Below are 22553 nucleotides of genomic sequence, written 5' to 3' on the forward strand. Positions count from 1 at the left end.
CCCTGTATTTAAATGTTTTTACAAATTATTCAAGTTAAGTAATTATATTTAGTTTCTTAATTTCAGTTTGTCTTACTAGAGTTTTAAGACTGATTGGATTTTTTTTTATTATTTTAATGCTTCTAAATTATGCTACAATTGGAAACCACATTGCAATTTTTTTTGGCAAGAGGAGAAAGGAACTTATGATTTTAGGTACATTAATGAACATCGTCATAGGATTGTAGGAAATGTACATCCCCCACTAATGTGATTCCCTTGAAATAATAACTTCAAATCTCCTACTCTATAGGCCTACCATTTTTTATTTCTGAAGTGGGAATATTCCACTATTTGTCTGTCATTGAGCACAACTCCTAGCCTCTTCTGATACAAGTTTCCTCATTTTTAAAACAAAGGGCTTAGACTAGTTGCTATCTAAGGTCCCTTCTGCCCCATAATCTTATAATTCTGTATGCTATATCCTCCCCAGAAATGTTACAATAAATGAGATAATATGCATAATAATATGCATAATGACCTTAGATTCTTTTTAAAGGGTAATATGTTAATTCAAGTAGTTTTAATAAATGTAGCAATAAAGTTTAATTATTTCATGGAATTATTTATGAAATCTAATTATTTTATAGCATATTGCATAATAGAAACGAATAATGTTTATTTATGCAGATGTTAATTTTCCTCAAGAGACTGATACCTGAAACACATTTGATAATTCTTACCATTATAGTTACATACCATAAGAATTTGGCCCTAGGCATAGTTATTTTTTAATTGAATTTTTAGTTCTACTTGGATGTGACACAAATGATTCCTCCCTAACTGTATGGTGTTACCAGCATAATATGCCTTGTGAATCATAATTTGTCATTTCACTTGTGACCTTCTCTTATGTTGTGACTGATAGAAGTTGGTTTCAGAGTTTTGCTCTGCATTTGTGCTAACTAGAGCAGTTTGGGTAATCCAAACTAAACAGTGATGCTGGTCTGGTAGAGGGACAGGGAGATTTCCTCATGCCTAGTTAGCCTTATTTTCAATTCATGTTTTATAAATGGGTAAACTGAGGCACTAATCATTTGACTTTATAATGAGATCTCATCATGAACTTAAGAATTAGGAACCTGGGCTCTTGTCCACACTCTGCCACAAACAAAGGCTGTGACTTAGGACAAATCACTAAAGCCCTTTGATCCTGAGTGCCAGTTGTCAAATGGCACCTATACTACCTACCTCACAGGAAACCTGAAAAGATCAAATGAGATCTGTAAGGCTTCAACACTCTAAGCATCTGTAATTTCCTTATTCTTTATATTCTCTTGACTAAAGCACATTGCAAATCCTCTACAAATTAGTAATTGGTCTTTGAAAGTTGAGAGTGGTTGTACTTAAAATAAGATTAAATTAAATTTGAACTAAAATAAAAATTAGTTTAAAAACTAATTAAAAATTTTGGATTATGTGTCTTTGAGTTTAGCATGGGGTGACACTCAGATGACAGGCATACTGTCAAACAATCAACAAGCATTTATCAAGTGCTTCCATGTTCCAGACATTGTTAATTAGGTATTAGAGGCAGGTACAGTTCATTATTGGGCTTTTACCTGAAGCCCTTTTCAGCTTGGTAGAACCTCTCAGAGCTTACACTGCATTGGCATGGCTTTCAAGACTATGGGAGCGATTGTGTGACATGATGAGTCATTAGAGGAGGATTTAAATGGAAAAATGACAATAATAATTTATATTGAAATGATATGGATAAAACACTGTATAAATGTGAACTAATATTGTTGTTGACATGTAATTTAAGAAATGATTTCAGATGATAACTGGTTCCCTAATTTTTATTTTTCATTTCAAAACATGTTTACTTGAATTCAAAGAAATATGAGGTAAAAATCTCTATAAATTCTAGTAGAATGTAAGGTTCTCGAGAGTAGGCATTGACTCACTTTTGTATTTCTATACTCAACACCTCACACAAAACCTTGTTCCTAATAGGCTCATCATTTATTGACTGAAAAAAAAAAGTTTAAGAGAGGATTAGAGAGTATTCTTCCTCTTTTAATTAAAAGAGAAATGGAAATATGGGGGGAAAGGACTATGAAAATGATTAAGTTAAATTGCTTTTTGAAAAGACTAGCAACAGCGATAAACTTAACTGAAATGATAAGAAAGAAAGCAAAATAAGGAGACAGAATTAAGAAGGTGAATTCATAGTCAAATAAAGAGGAAACAAAAAGAATGATCAGAAGCTAATTTACAAAATCTTATACCAGAACTGAACGTTAAAAAAAAAAATCAATCAATCTTTACTAATTGTGTACTGTATGCTATACATTATGCTAGGAGCTAGAAAATATAAAGATCAAAGTAAAATAGCTCCTGCCTGTCTTTACAAGGCTTCCATTCTATTTGGGTGGAAACAAAATATGTCTGTTGTTTGTATGTATAGAGAAATACACATATGTAGATTATAAACATGCATACATGTGTATGTATGTGTACATATGTGTATATAAAGGTAAGAACATATGTACAACATAATACAAAACAAACACAAGATATCTCGAAAAGGGATCATTACACCCCAAAATATAAGAAAGAGATCATTATAGCCCAAAATAAAAGACACCAAAACGAATAATGGGAGACTGTAAACAATGTCAAAAATTTGAAGGGGTGTTAAGCAGAAGAAGTAATAGATTTTGAAAACAGAGCTGGGGCAATAGTTAGAAGTCGCAAAGAGCTATCTAAAGTAGAATAGGTTGCCTTGTGTGGTCTCCTCTTTCTGGGGGACCTCAAGCAAAAGTTGAATGATTTTTTTTATTAGGTTTATTATAGATGGGATTCTTCTTTCATTAATAAACATATATTAAACACTCACTGAATGCCAGGAACTCTGCCAAGCACTGAAGATACAAAGACAAAGGTGAAATAATCTGCCTTCAAAGAGATTACATTAATAATGGGGGAGACAGTTGGGGGAGGGGTGGAGCCAAGATGGCAGAGGAAAGGCAGTGACTTCCTGGACCTCTTCCCATGATGTTTCCAAATAGCTTAAAATAATGCCATAAGACAATTCCTGGAGCAGCAGAACCCACAAAAGGATGGGGTGAGATAATTTTCCAGCCAAAGATGGCTTAGAAGTTTAGCAGGAAAGGTCTGTTGTACAAGGGTGAGAGTGGAACCCAGACCTAGGCTGTGCTGGCACAGATCCAGACCCAGGCAGGCTGTACCAGAGAAACAGGCCTCCTGAGCTTCTGAATTGGCTGCAGTGGTGGCTACTTCTGGAACTCAGTGCACGGATGGTGAGTGGCTGGCCTGGGTTAGATTGCAGGGGTCTCTGCTGGCGCTGAGGCAGAACTCTGTTGTGTTGCTAATGCTTGGAATCAGGAAGCAGTCTTGAGTAGTAGCCCAGGTTGGGTAGAGGTGCAGGCACACCCGAGCTTGCAACCACAGTGAAACAGAATTCTGTTGCCAGGTTAAAGAGCAAGCCGGCCTGTGGTTACTTACAGACCAGAGCATAGGCTAGGGGAGTGTAGAACATGTCTCTCCTTAAATCATACCACATGGGACCCCCCTGAAGCATGGGACAGTGTGTGCTGGAAATAGTGTCCCACTTTAAGAAAGAGTTAAAAGTCAAAAAATAGCCTAGGAAAATGAACAGACAGAAAAAAAATACTGATACTAGAAAGCTTTTTTGGTATCAAGGAAGTTCACCCTCAGAAGAAGTTAACAAAGTCGAAGCTCCTACATCCAAAGCTTCTAAGAAAAATATAAATTGGTCTCAGGCCATAGAAGCACTCAAAAGGGACTTTGAAGATAAGGTAAGATAGGTAGAGGAAAAAATGTAAAGAGAAATGAGAGAGATGCAGAAAAGTCATGAAAAAAGAGTCAACAGCTTGAAAAGCCAAATGGGAAAGGAGATGCAAAAGCTCTCTGAAGAAAATAATTGCTTAAGAATTAGGATTGAGCAAATAGAAGCTAATAACTTTATGAGAAATCAAGACACAATAAAGCAAAACCAAAAGAATGAAAAAAATAGAAGGCACTGTGAAATATCTCCTTGGAAAAACAACTGACCTAGAAAATAGATCTAGGAGAGATAATCTGAAAATTATTGAACTAACTGAAATCCATGATGAAAAAAAGAGCCTAGATGTCATATTCTAAGAAATTGTCAGGGAAAATTGACATGCTATTTTAGAACCAGAAGGTAAAATAGAAATCGTAAGAATCGATATGTCATCTCTTTTTTTTTTTTTTTATCATCTCTTGAAAGAGATCCCAAAATGAAAACTTCAGGAATATTATAGCCAAATTCCAGAGCTACCAGGTCAAGGAGAAAATACTGGAAGCAGCCAGAAAGAAACAATTCAAGTACTGTGGAGCCACAGTCAGGATAACACAAGATCTAGTAGCTTCCACATTAAAGGATCAGAGGGCATGGAATGTGATATTCCTGAGGGCAAAGGAACTGGGATTACAACCAAAAAATACCTACCCAGCAAAACTGAGTGTAATCTTTCAGAGGAAATAATGAGAATTCAATGAGAGGACTTTAAGGCATTCCTGATGAAAAGACCTGAATTGAATAGAAAATTTGACTTTTAAATAAAAGAACTGAGAGAAGCATAAAAAGGTAAACAGGAAAAATAAATCATGAGGGATACTAAAAGGTTAAACTGTTTACATTCCTACATGGGAAGATGATACTTCTAACTCATAAGAACTACTTAGACATAGGGCACAGGTGTGAGTTGAATATGAAGGGATGATATCTTTAAAATATTTCTTTCTTATTTATTTACATATTTATTTATTCATCTATTTATCGACCTATCATCAATTTATTTATTTATTGGTGGGGCAGTCAGGGTTCTGTGGCTTGCCTACGGTCACTCAGCTGGTGAGTGTTGGGTGTCTGAGGCTGGATTTGGGCTCAGATCCTCCTGGGTTCAGGGCTGGTGCTTTGTCCACTGCATGACCTAAGTTCCCCATGTTGTTATCTTTAAAACAATAAAATTAAGAGGTGAGAGGAATGCACTAGGAGAAAGGGAAATGGAGAGGTGGAATTCACTTGGGTATGGAATTAAGAAAGGCAGGGGGCAGTTAGGTGGTTCAGTGGATAAAGCCCTGGATTCAGGAGGACCTGAATTTGTGGTAAAATATGAAAGTTTTTAACAGTCGGTTAGGATAACTGAAAGACGCCAGTTTTTCAAGGACCACCCTTTTGGGGAGGAGATGAACAGTCCGCCTGCTGCGCATGTCAGACTGCCTGCCGGGTACAGTCCGCCTGCTGCGCATGTCAGACTGCCTGCTGGGTACAGTCCGCCTGCTGCGCATGTCAGACTGCCTGCCGGGGTTTTTTTGACTTCCGGGGTGGAGAGAAGGGGAGTAGCCTTTTTTGCCGGCTTGGCGGGACTCCTGGCGGCGCGGGACAGACGGTCTGACTCACTCCAAAGGTGGCCTAAATCGGTTTGGTGAGTTTTTATAAGGAATATAGACTAAGCCTAGATTTAAGATGATTTGTACTGTATTTCTATTTTCCTATCCTTCTAATCAACAACACCTTATATACAATAAAGGCTCTATCTAGAAAACCAGAAGCTTCTTCCATTTACTAGTCTGGGAGATAAATTAAGGGAAGGGTTAAGTAGGGGAGATTTATGATCTAATATCCAATTTTAAATCTCACAGTTTGGCGACCCCGAAGGGACCTTAAGGACCCTCCCACCCTCCCTAGTTTGGCCATAAGCCGGCTAATTCGGTGGATTTTCCAAATACCCCCCCCCCCCCCCCCCCCCCCGCGGACTTTCCCTTTGTCTAATCTCCCTTAAAGACTTTAAGCCTCTAAAAGTCTCGCTTTAAACAGAAAAGCCAGCCCAGTTTAAAGGGCAAGATGCTTGAATATTCTACCATCCCTTTGATTTTTCTCATCGGAATGTATTGGGACAGCATAACATCCCGACTTAGAGGAATAGTTTACTCAATGGTCCTTCATAACATTATTGGTTTTTTCCTCATTCAGGCAGCAAAAAGTTTTTTGTATAATAGTATACGTGAGAATCTTTGGGAAAATACGTTTAATATAAGTAGAAATTTTATGCCTGCAATTGAAATACCTTTTAATACCACATCCATAGTTCATACGACTAAGGATTTTATTTTTTTTTGTTGTTTTTTTTTTGTTTTTGTTATTATCGTTGTTTTTGTTATTATCATTGTTATGATGTGGGGGAAACTCTCACATATGGAGAGAGACCTCAAAATGGCTGTTTCTACTAGAGATGATCCAAGTTCAGAATCAGATCAGCAGAAACTACTCCCTCTGCAGGAAGCTATAGAACATAGTAAGAAGGGAGTGCCAATTCAAGTCAGAAAATATAGCCCCTTTAGACCAAGTGACTTGAGCGCATGGAAATCAATCATCCCTAGTTTTGAGAAAAATCCAAACACTGTAATTTCACAGTTAAGGACTATATTTAATGCATATCAACCCAGTTGGGCTGATGTTACTTGCCTTTTGGAAACTTTACTGTCCCCAACTGAGATTACAGATATTATCTCAGCAGGAAATGCCCTTGTTGCGAAAGGTAAGGCCGATGTGGAATGGCCTCTAAAGGATCCAGAGTGGAATTATAATGATGATAGGGATTTCCAAAGATTAAAAGATGCTAGAGAAACACTTCTGAAGGGAATGGAATCTTGCTCTAGAAAACCGGAAAACTGGCAGAAATTTTTAAGCCTACCTCAGGAGGCTAATGAAAGACCAAACAGATTTTATGATAGACTTTGTGAGGCCGCTAGACAGTACACCAGATTGGATCCAGTAGATTTAAGAGATTCCTGTATCATTCTCAACACATTTGTTTATAATTCACTGCCAGAAATACGCAGATACTTTCTGAAACAATGTCCAGACTGGAGAAATCTCTCAGTAGATAGAATTAAGGAACTTGCAAATTATGTCTTTGACTCACGTGAGGAAGATCCAGATCACCCTAAACAGAGCATTCTGGCACCAGCGATTCCTAGTCAGCCATGTGGACACTGGAACAAGGACACTAAGGTGTGTTGTTACTGTCGTAAGGAGGGGCATGAATTGAGAGAATGTAGGACTTGGAGAAGAAATTCTAATTCTAATTACAGGCGAAATCAAAATAGAAATAGATCTTTTTGGAGGAATACAGAAAGGCAGTACCAGAATAATGGTAACCAAGACCCCCCTCAGAAGAGGACACAGGAATGATGGTGTCTTGGGGAGGAATGGAACATAGATAATGAAAGCCATATATTCCCAGAGCCGGATTTTTTGAATGCACTTGTGCCAGTCCATTCACCTCCCCAGAGTAATGAACCACATGTCACCTTAAAAGTGGGGGAGACTTATTATGATTGTCTGCTAGACACAGGAGCCTCTAAATCAGTATTAGTAAGCAAACCAGATGCTGGGTGTAGACCTGTAGGATTTTTGAATGTAGTGGGAGTCTCAGGAAAGAGCCAGAGAGTGGCAAAATTGAATCCTCGCATGGTATCTATGGGGCCCTTAACAGTGGAACATTCATTTTTACTCATGCCTGATGCCCCTGTAAATTTATTAGGTCGTGATCTCCTTTGTAAGCTTAGAGCAACCATATCTTGTGCTCCAGATGGGGCTGTCTCCTTACAATTGCCAGAGGATACTGTTCATTTATTACCAATTTTACTTACAGAAGCTCAAGGAACAGCAGGGGAGGTATCCAAAATCCCCTCTGACATTCCTGAGTCTTTATGGGCCTCATCCCCTAATGAGGTGGGGCTCCTTAAGTCTGCCATGCCTGTTACCTTTAAAGTTAAGGGGGGACCACCCCCCTCCATTCCACAGTATCCATTGTCTAGGGAAGCAATAGAAGGGATCACCCCTATAATTGAGGCTTTGAAAAGCCAGGGTATTATTATTCCATGTCATCACTCTCCATGCAATACTCCCATTTTGCCAGTTAAAAAACCCAAGCCTGGGCCAGATGGTAAACCTGTTTATCGTTTTGTGCAAGATCTTAGAGCGATTAATAATTATGTTATTCCTAGACATTCCATAGTTCCAAACCCGGCTACGATAATTTCCTCGATTCCCTATGAATCTACATGTTTCACAGTGGTAGACCTTTGCTCTGCCTTTTTCTCCATACCAGTACATGAGGACTTCCAATATTTATTTGCTTTTACCTGGAAAAATAGACAGTGGACCTGGACTAGACTCCCACAGGGATTTGTAGACAGTCCCACATTATTTTCCCAAATTTTACAGCAGGATCTGGCCTCTATTACCTTTAAGGGCTCCATACTAGTACAATATGTAGATGACTTACTTTTGGCCTCTCCTAATGCTGAAATTTGTCAGGAAGATAGCCGTCACTTACTGCTGGAGCTGCACAAGAGAGGACACAAGGTTTCCAAGACAAAGGTACAATGGTGTTTGCCCCAGGTAGAATATTTAGGATTTATTTTGGCTGCTGGAACTCGCTCTGTCTCTTCTAAGAGAGTCCAGGCCATTCAACAACTCTCTGCCCCCACTACTAAGAGGCAGTTGAGAGCCATTCTGGGAGCAGCTGGGTACTGTAGACAATGGATACCCTCTTTTGGTGAAATTACTAAACCCCTCATAGCTCTTACAAAAAGTTCTGTTCCAGACAGTTTACAGTTGGATCCCCAGCATCTCTCAGCCATAAAAGAATTAAAACGGGCCTTGTTATCAGCACCTGCCCTAGGACTGCCAGATTATAGTAAGCCTTTCACTCTCTTTGTGCATGAACAAAGGGGGGTGGCTTCTGGAGTCCTGACTCAGTCACTGGGGCCTAACCAACGTCCTATAGCCTACTATTCAATTCAGCTGGACCCTGTAGCGGCTGGAGCACCACCTTGCCTTAGAGCAGTGGCGGCCACAGCGCTTTTGGTAGAAAAAGCCTCTGATTTGGTCCTAGGTAACTCTCTAACTGTGCAATGCCCTCACGAAGTGGAGGCTCTCTTACTACGTCACAGGACACAAGCCTTTTCAGATCAAAGGCTGGCTAAGTATGAAATAACCCTGTTAGGTAATGAGAATATCACTTTAAAACGCTGCACAGTTCTTAATCCAGCAACACTACTCCCTAACTTACCATTCTCGGGGGAACCGTTGCATGACTGTGCTTCTTTAGTTGATATGGCTGAAAAACCCCGTGACGATCTTTTTGATACACCTTTAGAAAATCCTGATCTTGTCCTCTATACAGATGGTTCCTCATTTATGAGAGAGGGAACCCGTTTTACTGGAGCTGCTGTAGTTTCTGATTATGACACCCTCTGGGCAGCTTCTCTGCCTTCCCATTTTAGTGCACAGGCTGCTGAACTTGTGGCTCTTACACAGGCCTGTAATATAGCTAAAGATAAGAGTGCCACCATTTTTACTGACTCGAAATATGGCTTTGGCATATGCCACTTTATTGGTATGATTTGGCATCAACGAGGCTTTCTAACATCCTCGGGCAAGGCTATTGCCAATGGGGACCTTATCAAGGACCTCTTAGATGCCCTAAAACTGCCTTCTTCCCTAGCCGTTGTACATTGCCCTGCCCACACAGGGAATAGTGATCCTGTTTCAAAGGGAAATGCACGAGCCGATTCTGCAGCCAAGCTTGCTGCATTAGAAGCTCCTGAACATGTATTTAACCTTTCACCTTCTGAGGATATTCCTTCCAACCTAACCTATGACGATTCTGAAGTAGAAAAGTGGAAAAAGAAATTTAAGGCGAAACAGATCAATGGCATCTGGGTGTCTCCGGAAGGTAAGCCATTTCTTCCCCGGAAATTCTACCACCAGGTATGCCTCTCTGTTCACAGAAAAGGCCATTTTGGTACACAAGGCATTGTAGACTCTATTAAGAGAACCTGGATAGCACCAGGTGTGACTAATACAGCATCTCGAATCTGCTCGGGCTGCTCCACATGTCAGTCTTATAATCAGTATGCTTTTAAGGCCAAAGCTTATGGAGGGCGTCCTCTAGCATATACACCTTTTGAGCACTTACAAATTGATTATTTTACTATGCCAAAAGCAGGACATTATAAATTTTGCCTTGTTATAGTTGATCAGCTCACTCGGTGGGTGGAGGCCTTTCCCAGCCCCCGAGCCACAGCTGCCTTTGTTGCCAAAATTCTTCTTAAAGAGATAGTACCTCGTTTTGGCCCACCAGCCCGCATCGATTCTGACAAAGGCACACATTTCACTGATTCGATTTTATCCCAAATCTACTCTTTCTTGGGAGTGACTCCAAAATTCCACACGCCCTACCATCCACAAAGTTCAGGCCAAGTCGAACGTATGAATAAAGAGCTTAAGAGTATGATTGGCAAATTATGTACTGAAACCCATTTGAAATGGCCTGATGTTCTACCATTGGCATTATTCTATCTACGAAGTAGACCAAGAGGAGAACTTCATATATCTCCTTATGAAATGCTTTTTGGTCACCCTCCTATCCAAGCTAAAACTTTTTCCCCAGTTTATACATCACTGGTGGGAGGTGATACTTCTGTTGCTTCCTATATACAGGAATTACAGACCAGGCTACGTGAACTCCATGAGGCAGGAGCTGTGGTCCAGGCAGGACCATTAGACTTTTCATTGCATAAGTTCAACCCAGGAGATAAAATATATGTAAAGAATTTTCAGAAAACCAGTGGAACTCAACCTGCCTGGGAAGGACCTTTTCAGGTATTATTGACAACTCCTACTGCCATTAAAATTGGTGAAAAAGACTCATGGATTCATTGCTCTCATATAAAGCCTGCACCATTCATAGGTGAAGAGATTTCAGATAGACCTGAGGTAGACGCTAAAGAGGTAAAAACCCTAAAGATAGCAACTGTTAAAGAGCAAAGAGAGTTCAGAGGAAAAAGGCAGTTCCCATTTAATAATCCCACTGATCAGTTAAATGCTTTGGGACTCAGTCTTCGTAAGTATCAGGAGACGGAAATTGCCTTTTTAGGGCTTTAGCAGACCAGCTAGAAGGTCACTGTAGAAATCATCTCAGACACAGACAAGAAGCTGCTTCTTATATGATTAACCATAGACAAGAGTTTGAGTCTTTTATAGTAAATGACTCCCCTTTTGAAGAATATGTTGATGAATTAAAGAAATTTGGAAAGTGGGGAGGAAATGATACAATTGTAGCATTTGCTAAGCAGCATCAGCTGAATGTTGTGGTTCATCAATTAAATCAGCCTTTATTGAAAATCAGTGGCACAGACAAAACTGATGCTAGAGAACTCCACATTTTCTACCATAAAGAACATTATGACAGCATTAGAAAGATCAATGACAATTCAGAAACCCCTGCCACTTTGGCATGCAGAGAATTGGGGAACCAGTTAAAACAATGTGGCATACCCCAAACTCTAGCAGCTTAAATACCTTAAAATTTAACAAGCATTTCCTTCCACAGGCAAAAGCACTGAAGCACATGGCCTAGTTTTCTGGCCCACCTCAATTTCTCCCACCCTTTTCCCTACCCTATACCTATTTTTTTTTTTAATCCTTTTTGCTTTTTGTTTTGTTTTGACTTTTGAAAGGCACTGAAAAGACCTGGAATTCACCACACCTTTAAATTCTTTAAGAGCTCATGGACACTGTAGACTAAACTGTAAAGGGGATCACCCCAAGAAAACAAGGGCTCCTTGATGCCAGTAACTATTTTTCATTTTGTCTTAGCACAATGACTCACGCAATGGAGATGCTTAATAAGTCCTTAATGGATTGCACTGATGAAAGCACAGATCTGTGAAGTATTAAACTAGGAATTGGTTTGAACACAGACTATCCCTAAATATGTACAAGGTGAATCCTACCTCAAAATGAGATGTCTTTAAGAAAATATAAGTATGTGTATATAGATATATCTATATATATAAATACACATTGAGATTACATATATAAGTGTGTATATGTATATGTATATTAATCTGGATAAATCTTTCTATACTGAAGCTAGGCTAGTCCTTGAATGAAAGCTCAATGGACCTGTCTGATGCCTTTGCCACTTGGTAAAATCTTTCAGAATATGTCCTCTACTATCATGGCCTTTGGGAACTCAGCACCACTTGCATGTTGTGATGAAGCAAGACTTTAGTGAAGGATATGGAGCAATATGATCATCACTGAAATGATTAAGCAATTCTTTTTTCCTTGATAAATTAGAACCCATTGACTACTGTGGGCAATGTTTGTTATATATGGAAATTCTGATATTATCTCTGCAAATATTTGACCATGGAGGTATTAGTGTTAAATAGTATAGACCTATCAAGATCTGTCTTTTTCTTCAATATCTCTATATAGCACTCATATAGTGCTTTAAGATTTACAAAGTCTTTTCCACAGTAGCCCTATGTTTTAATTAGTACAAGTATTATAATTCTCATTTATACAAGGAGGAACCAGAGTCAAGAGAAGTTAACTTGCTCAGGTCTAAAAAAAAAAAGCAAAAATAAAATTGCTAAGAAGTTAACAATACAATGCCATCCAGTCTTGGCCATCCAGTCAAACTTAGAAGAAAAAAAAATTCATATTTACTTTTTAGGGAAAATTTTTTGTTTGGTTTAGAGGATAAGATAGCAAGACAGAATTGATTGCATTTAGAGGGAGAACCCTGTAGAGAAGTTCATTTAGACCCTGACTAATATCTGGCTAATTTGAGCTGATGATAATCATCAAAATTCATTTGAGGTAAATAAAGAAAAAATAATGATGTTGTTAGAAATGAACTATAAATACTGGAAAACTCTGATAATATTTTCTGGCAAGATATTGAGGAGAATCAGAATATTTGGAATCGTGTCATTGTTGTTTAGTTGTTTCAGTCATGTCTGACTCTTCGTGTCCCATTTGGGATTTTCTTGGTAGATACTGTAGTGGTTTGCCATTTCCTTCTCCAGCCCATTTTACAGAGGAGGAAATTGAGCCAAGCAGGATTAAGTGACTTGTCCAGGGTTATACAGCTAATAAGTATCTGAGGCCAAGTTTGAACTAAGGAACATGATTCTTCCTGACTTCAGGTCTGGTGCTCTTTCCATTGGACCACCTAGCTGCCTATCATGTCACTGTACCTTTTGTCATTAACAAGTTCATACCATTTGCATTCCTTTTTTTACCTTTTGACTTCAAATATTTTATAGGGATAGTTATATTTTCTCAGATTGCACACATTATTGTTTTTTTGTGTTGGGAAGGGTTAGTATTCACAAATTGTCTTTGAGCATGAGAGGCCTTTAGGTTTGAATGCCATATTAATTTAGAGGTTACCTGACATATGTGACTCAGCTACAGAGGGATAGGTGTTTAGCCTGAGGGCGCAAAACAAGGTAGAAGGCCTCTGTTTTCCTTGGCTTCTTGGTTCTCTACTCTCAGTTTTGTTCCTACACTGTACTACTGCTCATGCTAATGCTTCAATTTCCTAGAAAGTTTCAGATCACTTGTAAGTCATCCTTACATATATACTGTAAAGGATCAGCATTTTTACCATCATAACAGGGTGACTCTCATATTTTCTACCTTCCTGAGAAACTCTTAACAATCAATTTTAAGGTATATGGTAATTTAGGTTTCCATTTCCTAGCTAGACCAAGATTTTGAAACAAGAGCAAATGAATTCAGAGACTCCACCAAAGTGGCTTTGTCTCCCAGGTCCCTTTGCCTATTGAGTGTGCCCTTCTGAGAATCTTCAAAGACATCATGAAAATAAGGTTTCCTGATAAGCTATGGGATAAATTGCTTTCAGAGTATCAGAGAGAAAAAATCTAATCGCTAAGGCTGTGAGGGAGATACTGTTGTAAACCTGATCAAAGCCCTTTAGAATACCTCTGTCAACATGAATGACAAGGGCATGGAGAACTCCAGAGCAATGATGTGCCTCCTCTTCCACAATCCAAATGGAGGGCCCTGGGTGAATTCTGAAATAGAGCTTAGAATAGCAGTTCTGACGAGCTGGTGCTCAAAGAGATGGGGTTACTCTGAAGGATTGGCTGAGTAACAAGAACACAGAAGGATGGTGACAGGAGATGGCTTAAAAACACTGAACTAATGATGTGTGACCCAAGAAAAAGTCTTCAGGGTTGACTTGGACAAACAACTTGAAAAGATTCAACCTAGGCTGGCCAGACTACATAGGCTTTGACGACTGACAGGCAGACGCTGAAGGAAGTGCTACCTCTGAGAGAGGTTCTATCAAATGGAGGGATCTCAAAGATCACAAGCCTGAATACTCAGAAATTTCTTATTAGCAAATTACTGAGAGGAGGGGAAAAAACGACTTTCATTTTCTGAAAGACTTTTGGTCATGTAAGGGACTATAGTCTCTTGTAATCAATGCCTCTTGTGGTTGTGGTTTTTGCTAATACAAACACACATTGTTTTCTCCCCTTGGTTTCAGGTGTCATTTGTAAGTTGAGTTATTAAGAAACAATCAGGGGGGCAGCTAGATGGCGCAGTGGATAGAGCACCAGCCCTGGAGTCAGGAGTACCTGAGTTCAAATCTGGCCTCAGACACTTAACACTTATTAGCTGTGTGACCTTAGGCAAGTCACTTAACCCCAATTGCCTCACTAAAAAAAAAAGAAAAAAGAAAGAAAGAAAGAAAGAAACAATCAGGGGCAGCTAGGTGGCTCAGTGGATAAAACACCGGCCCTGGAGTCAGGAGTACCTGAGTTCAAATCCGGCCTCAGACACTTAACACTTACTAGCTGTGTGACTCTGGGCAAGTCACTTAACCCCAATTGCCTCACTTTAAAAAAAAAAAAAAAGAAACAATCAATCAGAAAGCGTTTATTATAAGTCAAGCACTGCTAGATGCTGAGATTACAAAGACAAAATGAAAATCTTTTTTGCCATAAAAAAACTTAAATTCTGTGGGGGTGGAGAGGTAGAAGGGGGAAACAATCTGTACACCTAAAAGTATCTGTAAAATATATAGAAAATAAATATATGATGATTTCCAGAGGGAGACACTAGCCCCTGGGGGAAATCTGGAAGAGTTTCTTTATGAAGGAGAATTTGAGCTGAGCTTTGAAATAAACCAAGCATTCTAAGAAGCAGGGGTGAGGAGGGAATGAAATCCAGGGCTGTGCAAAGATATAGATGGTGAGAGATTGAATATCACGAATAAAAAGTAGCAAGAAGACCAGTCTGAACTAAAGACTGTGAATGGGAGTACAGAATGGAAATTTGAAAAGATACTTTCAGTGTCCAGTGGTGAAGAGCTTTAACTTTCAAAAGAAGAGGAGATTCTGTACTCCCTCCATGTAACAGGGAGCCATGAAATGTCTTGATGGAGTGGTTAATACCTGTGCTTTTAGGAAAATGGTTTTGTCAGTTGAGTGGAAGATGCATTGGAATGCAATTGGAAAGATTTGTGGGAGACCAAAGAGGAAGCTATTGAAAATCTAGATGAGAAGAGATAGAGGCCTGAACTGTGGTAGTGACTACAGGAGTAGAGAGAACCAATTTATTATCAAATCTTGTTGTTTCTTCACATCTTTCATATATGTCCACTTTTTCTCCACTGACAGAACTGTTACCTTTGTGTAGCCCCTCCTCACTGCTGGACTATTATAGTAACCATCTGACTATTCTTCCTGCCTCATTTATCTCCACTCTAATATAACCTTCACTCAGTCACTAAGGTGATTTTTCTTAAGTATATGTCTGACAGTACCTCTTCCCTGGTCAGTGAACTCCTATGGTCCCCTGTCACCTCCAGGATAAAATAGGAATGCTTCTATAATTTAGGGCTCATCATAAGTTGACTCCTTCCTTTCTTTCCAGTTTTCTTACACTCTCTGCCCCTTCACATATTTTAAAATCCAGCTGCAGTGGCCTACTTGCAGTTCCTTCTACGTGACATTCCAATCTGTTCTCTGAGTTGTCTCATGCCTGGAAAGCTCTGTTCCTTCACCTTTGCTTAGTCGTTCTCCAGTTATCTTTCAAGGCTCAGCTCAAATGTCATGTTTAAGAGGCCTTTCCCTGTCCCACAGTCACTAATGTCTTCTCTATGACACTGACTTCTTTCCACTTTGTATATATCTAGTTGTCTACATGTTCTTGCCCCCCATTAGAATGTAAGCTCCTTGAGGGAAGGGACTGTTCTTTGCTTTTATCCATAGTGTTTAGTCCTGGCACATAGTAAGAACATAAATGCTTGTTGACTCAGACTCAATGGGAAAAGAGATCTTTAAAAGTTAGCAACTGATTGGATATGTGCAGTGAGGGACAATGAAGAGTCGTGAAGGGGTTGTGAACCCAGATGAATGGAAGGATGATGTTGCCTTTGACATAAACAAGCTTAGGTGGAGAGGCAGGTCCAGAGAAAAGGAGGGGAAGATAGTGAATTCTGTATTGGATATATTTATATTGAAATATCTTCAGGCCATGTAACTTGTTTTGACCATGAGGTAGTAGTTGATTCAGGACTGGGGCCCAGTAAAGAGATTAGGGCTAGATGTAGAGTTATGGAGTTATCTGAATAGAAATAATGATTGAAACTCATGGGAATTGATGAAATCTCCTAGAGAGTATAGAAATAGACCAGAAGAGGGCTCAGGTTAGATACTTGAAGTGTATCAATAGTTAGGCAATGGGATAGGAATAATAGAGGAGCAGCAGCAAAGGAGATTGAGAAGGAGGAGTCAGGAAAGCAAGAGAGAGCAGGGTAGATTCCAGAGAAGAGAGTATCTAGGAAAAGAGAATAGTCAACAGTGTCAGATGCTGCAGAGACATCAAAAAGAATAAGAATTGAGAATTAAGGAAGGGACAAATTACATGAAGATAACATTGAGAAAAGGCAATTGGATTGGGCTATTAAGAGATCAGTGATCATTTTAAATGACAGCTAGAATTTGGAACTATGCCCAAAGGGCTATAGAACTTTTCTTATCCTTTGATCCAGCAATACCACTGCTAGGTTTATATCCCAAAGACATCCCCCAAAAGAGTAAAAGACTTATTTGTACAAAAATTATTGATAGCAGCTTTTTTTGTGGTGGCTCAGAATTGGAAGTCAAAGGAATGCCCATCATTTGGGAAATGGCTAAACAAGCTGTGGTATATGATGGTAATGGAATAGTATTGTGCTATAAGAAATGATAAGCAGGATGATTTCAGAAAAGCCTAGAAAGATGTATATGAAGTGATGTTTAGTGAAGTGAGCTGAAGCAGGAGAATGTTGTGTACAGTGACAGCAATATTGTTTGATGAAGAACTATGAATGACTTAACTATTCTCAACAATACAATGATTCAAGACAATCCCAAAGGACTATCGATGAAACATATAATCTATCTCCAAAGAAAGAACTGATGTTGCTGCAACACAGACTGAAGCATGTTATTTTTCACTTTCATTTTTTTCTTTTAATCAAGTTTTTTTATACAAAATGACTAACATGGTAATGTTTTACATAATTACACATGTACAACCTATACCTGATTGCTTACTGCCTCAGAGAGAAGGGAGGGGAGGGAAGGAAGGAGTGATAAAATTTGTAACTCAAAACTACAAATAAAAATGTTTACTATTTAAAAAAAAAATAGATGATAGCTAGGTGGTACAGTAGATAGGGTGCCTGGAGTCGAGAAGACTCAAGTTCAAATCCAGCATCAGACACTTACTAGCTATGTGACCCTGGGCAAGTCACTTAACCTTGTTTGCCTCAGTTTCCTCATTTGTAAAGTGAACTGGAGAAGGAAATGGCAAACCATTCCAGTGTCTTTGTCAAGAAAACCTCAAATGGGGTCATGAAAAGTTGGACGCAACTGAACAACAACAGATAATTTTAAAATACAAATCAATACACATTAAGATACATATATTTTCTTCCCATCAGATATCTTGGTCATAATATGTAAGGAGGCAGATTTCAATTGATTATAAGGGGAAACTTCCTGGTAGTTTAAAGGTGCTCCAAAATGGAATGGACCAATTCAGGAAGGTAGTGAGGCTTTTATCATTGTAGGTAGATTTAAAAGTTAGATCTCTGCATGATTTGGTTAGTGGTAGGACTAAATGACCTTGAGATCCCTCTTCCAACTCTTAGTCAATGGTTTCATGTTTTTCTGTTGTTGTTGTTGATATTGCTACTAGTGCTTAATTTTAATTTTTTCCTAAAGGAGTAGGAGTAGGTAAGAAGGCATCAAGAGTGATCATTTGTGAATGAAACCAACAAATTCACCATCGCATTATCTTGTTTTTTTGTTTTGTTTTTGTTTTTGTGTGGGGCAATGGGGGTTAAATGACTTGCCCAGGGTCACACATCTAGTAAGTGTCAAGTGTCTGAAGTCGTATTTGAACTCAGGTCCTCCTGACTCCAGGGCCCGTGCTCTATCCACTGCGCCACCAAGGTGCCACCTATCTTGTTATTTGTTAAAGCTCCCTTCTCCCACCTAACTATTGGAAAGTAGCAAAATCACTTGGTACCCATTCAATCCTGTCTCTTTCATAAGCTCACTCTGTGTTGAAAATATTTACGAGCAGTAACATGGCCATACAGGGGGAACTCAGTAGACAGGAGGAGGAAGAGTCCAAGATGATTCCCAAAGGCTGCAAGATATTCAAGAGTTGTCTCTAAAGCAATCATTCTAGTGATAACTTCGAGATTTACATCTGAACTTCTTAATTGCAGATTTGTTAAGAGACCTTGTTTGTAGGTTTACTTCTTCTGGTGCTGTTGCTAACCAATTGTGTTTTCTTTCCATTTAAGGACAAAAGGAATTACTCTTGCCCAGTGTGCCCAAAGTCATTTTCAGAAGATAGGTTGATAAAATCACACATCAAGACAAACCATCCTGGTGAGTAAAAGCTATTCAGAAGAAATATAAGGGCAGAAGGAATAATTTTCACCTTACAGAATGCTGATTGAAGAAATCATACTTGAGCAAAATTGATATGTTTTATAAAACATAGCATTGCTCACTGAAATGAAGTGAAGGAAAGCCAATTTCCTTAATAGATTATTTTTCCTCTTTTGACAAACACAGTGCCATATATAGATATATATCCCTATACATCTCTGTATGCCTATAGTGCTTTATAGTTTATAAAGCACTTTATATACGTATATATATCATATACATATGAATATATATATATGTGCACATGTACACATATAGATGCATATAGCTAGAAGCATATGTTATACCTTTTAGCCTTTAAAGCCACCCTCATATAAACTTGGTTTTCAGGGCTTTTTAATCTGGGGTTGGTGAAATTGTTATTCTTTATTAATATTTTGATGACTATTTTTAACATAATTGATTTCCTTTTGTAATCATAGTTATTCTTCGTATTTAAAAAATGAATCTGAGAAGGGACATATAGGTTTTACCAAGCAGCCACAGGTATGCATGACACACTGTTGCTCATCCTTTGTTGTCGAGGAGGACCAGTGCCATCAGAAGGTGATGGCATGACTTGTGTGTGAATTGGATTTAAGGGAAGCAGAGTTGCACAAAGTCATCAGCCTTACCCTCGCTTCCTGAGCCATCAAAATCCAGTGGCAGGACAAAAGTCAAGATGACTGGCAATGGCCTGGAATGCTGTGAATGACCTTGGCATCTTTGATGTCTGACCAGGCTCTAAGTGTTACACAGTGCCTGCTTTAGCCGAATTCATGACTGTTGGAACAAATTGTTCACATCTGCCTATTCTTCCTGGGGAAGTCTTCACATGCTTGGGGTAGACATCTCTCTATTTCACAGATGGATTTGAGGCCTGTCACTTACCCTCAGCCTGATTTAGCCCATCTGTCAAGATGGTGTTACTGGGATGTCGCTGCTGTACATGCAACAACTTCTTGAAGTCATAGGTGAGAGTTGGATGACAGGTGGAGAACAAAGGTGAATGAGCATCCCTCATCAGCCTTTTGGCTGAGCAAGCCTTCATACCAGAGCTGCTAGTTTTCCCTAAACACCCTAAGGGGTAGAAAGAAAAAACTTCCTGTAGGAAGAGGGGTTGTTAGCTGGGACTTGAAGGAAGCCTAGAGACAGAAAGCATCACCCAAAACTTTTTACCCCTCTTAGGTGCCCAGCACATTCTACTAGGTATCATTTGGATGCCAGCCCTCTCCCCCTCCCCCTCCCTCTCTCTCTCTCTCTTTGCTAGGCAACGAGGGTTAAGGGACTCACCCAGGGTCACACAGCTAATAAGTGTCAAGTGTCCAAGGCCAGGTTTGAACTCAGGTCCTCCTGAATCCAGGGCCGGTGCTCTATCCACTGTGGCACCTAGATGCCCCCCTCTATCTATATTGTAAACAAAAAAACCCCACACATTTCTCTATTACTTTCTATAGTACTTTAAGTATAACAAAGCACTTTGCTCACAAACGTCCAGTAAGCTAAGTTGTACAAAGTATTATTTTATTTGTTTTGCAGATGAGAAAACTGAGGCATAGTGAAGCAAAGCCCACAGTCCCACTAGTTAATGCACTTTAAACAATGGTTTTCTGACTCCACAACTCAGAGGTGAGAAGGCAAGAAACATGAGGAGGCAGTCAGGTGCACGGTGTATAAGGCACTGGACCTGGAGTTAGGAAGACTTGAGTTCAAATCTAGCTTCAGACACTTACCTGGGCAGTGTGAGTCTGGGGAAATCACTTAATGTGATTGCTGTCTGCCTCATTTTCCCTTTCTGTAAAATGGGGATAATAATAGCACCTGCTTCCCAGGGTTGTGGTGAGGTTCAATAAACATTTACAAATTACTTTGCAAACCTTAAAGCACTATCTAAATGGAAGCTGTCATGCCGTTTTCATCTCTGAATCCCCCATCAGTGCCTATGGCTTGGGCTTGAGCACCCTGTGGGATGATCATTCTTAGGACCAGAACATGTTTTTAGTTAGAAGACACCTGAGAGAGAACCTAGTCAGTCAATCAGTCAACAAGCATTTAAGCTCTTACTATGTTCCAGGCACTGTGTGACTTGATGGAGATACAAAGCTTGGTCAGGAGGAGCCTTCTTGGTAGCAGTGAAAATATTGGTTGTAAACCCAGGAGGAGAAGGAGAGGTGCGGGGCTATGGGGGCAGTTTCCAAAGTGAAGATTTTAGTGAAGGGGGTAGAGAACTCAATTATCTAATAGGAAAATTGAGGCCAAGAAAATGAACATAAAACACATTGAAACCTGATTTTTTTTCTTTTCTTTTATTAATGTGTGTGTATAGACACATATATAATATATATATATAGATATATGTATAAAACTATATATATATATATATATATGTTTGCATACACACACACACACATATATTTTTAGTGAGGCAATTGGGGTTAAGTGACTTACCCAGGGTCACACAGCTAGTAAGTGTTAAGTGTCTAAAGCTGGATTTGAACTCAGGTCCTCCTGACTCCAGGCCCGGTGCTCTATCCACTGCACCACCTAGCTGCCCCCATATATATAGTTTTAAAGGATACATTTCTGGATAGCAGTAACACTGCAGGAATTACTTTATATGTTGCCATGTTGCACGTAACTGTATTGCCACAAAGTATTACTTTATATGTTGGAGTGAGTCAGTAACACCTGAGTTCAGATACTGCCTCAGACACTTAGAGGCTGTGTGACCCTGCACAAGCCATTTAACCTCCAGTGCACTCATTTTCCTCATCTGTAGAATGGGGATGGTAATAATAACATTTGCCTACCAGAATGGTTGTGAGGCTACATTGAGTTAAGTACTTGGTAAACCTTAAAAAAATGTCACACGTATCATTTTTAAAGGATTTTTTTCTTCACTGTAGTTGTATGATATAAAGAGTACAAACACTGTCTTCCTCATTTTACAGGTAAGGAAACAGAAATTCAGAGCAAGTGACTCCTGACTCCATTCTTAACAGTTTCACTGCTGCTCTATATCTAGTGACTGGCTCCTTCTTCCCCAGAATGTATAATTCCATGAAACATTTTTGAATGCATTTTAAAGTCAGGGTCTAGCTACTTGATGAGTCAAAAACCATTCAGCTTTCTTTACTCTCAGTTTCCTTCTCTGTAAAAAAGGGATGCCTGCTCTACTTCCCTTCTACACCACAACCAGTGCCTTTCCTCAGAGATTACCTGCCATATATTGTATGGATAGAATTGTTTGCTTGTTTTGTCCCCCATTAGAATGTAAGCTCCTTGAAGGCAGGGACCTTGTTTTTAGAAAATATCCACCTCTAGAGGGCCATAATTTCTGTGTCATTCTTTGGTATCTGGACTTCCCAATAGTCCCTAGACATCAGAGTAACCTTCATTTTCCCAGAGCTTAGCATCTTTTCTTTATTTTTTTTATCCTATAAATATTTTATTATTTTCTAGTTACATGTAGAGATACTTTTCAACATTTGTCCCTCTGCTCTCCGTGAGATAGCAAGCAATCTGATATAGATTATATATATGTACAATCAATTAAACATATTTCTGCATTAGTCATGTTGTAAAAGAAGAATCAGAACAAAATAGAAAAACCTCAAAAAAGAAAAAACAAAACCAAAAAAAGTAGAAATAGTGTG

The 22553-nt window shown here is 39.1% G+C and overlaps 1 protein-coding gene across 1 annotated transcript in view; it reads left to right on the top strand.

Annotated features, from left to right (window-relative positions):
- Positions 1-22553, top strand: part of ZFAT (zinc finger and AT-hook domain containing) — a 295731-nt gene that overhangs the window by 134261 nt on the left and 138917 nt on the right. The window contains exon 8 of the mRNA XM_043979739.1: positions 18768-18855. Coding sequence (XP_043835674.1) covers positions 18768-18855 — 88 coding nt within the window. The remainder of the gene's footprint in view (positions 1-18767; positions 18856-22553) is intronic.

Source organism: Dromiciops gliroides, chromosome 1, assembly GCF_019393635.1.
Source record: "Dromiciops gliroides isolate mDroGli1 chromosome 1, mDroGli1.pri, whole genome shotgun sequence".
Classification (NCBI taxonomy): Eukaryota; Metazoa; Chordata; class Mammalia; order Microbiotheria; family Microbiotheriidae; genus Dromiciops; species Dromiciops gliroides.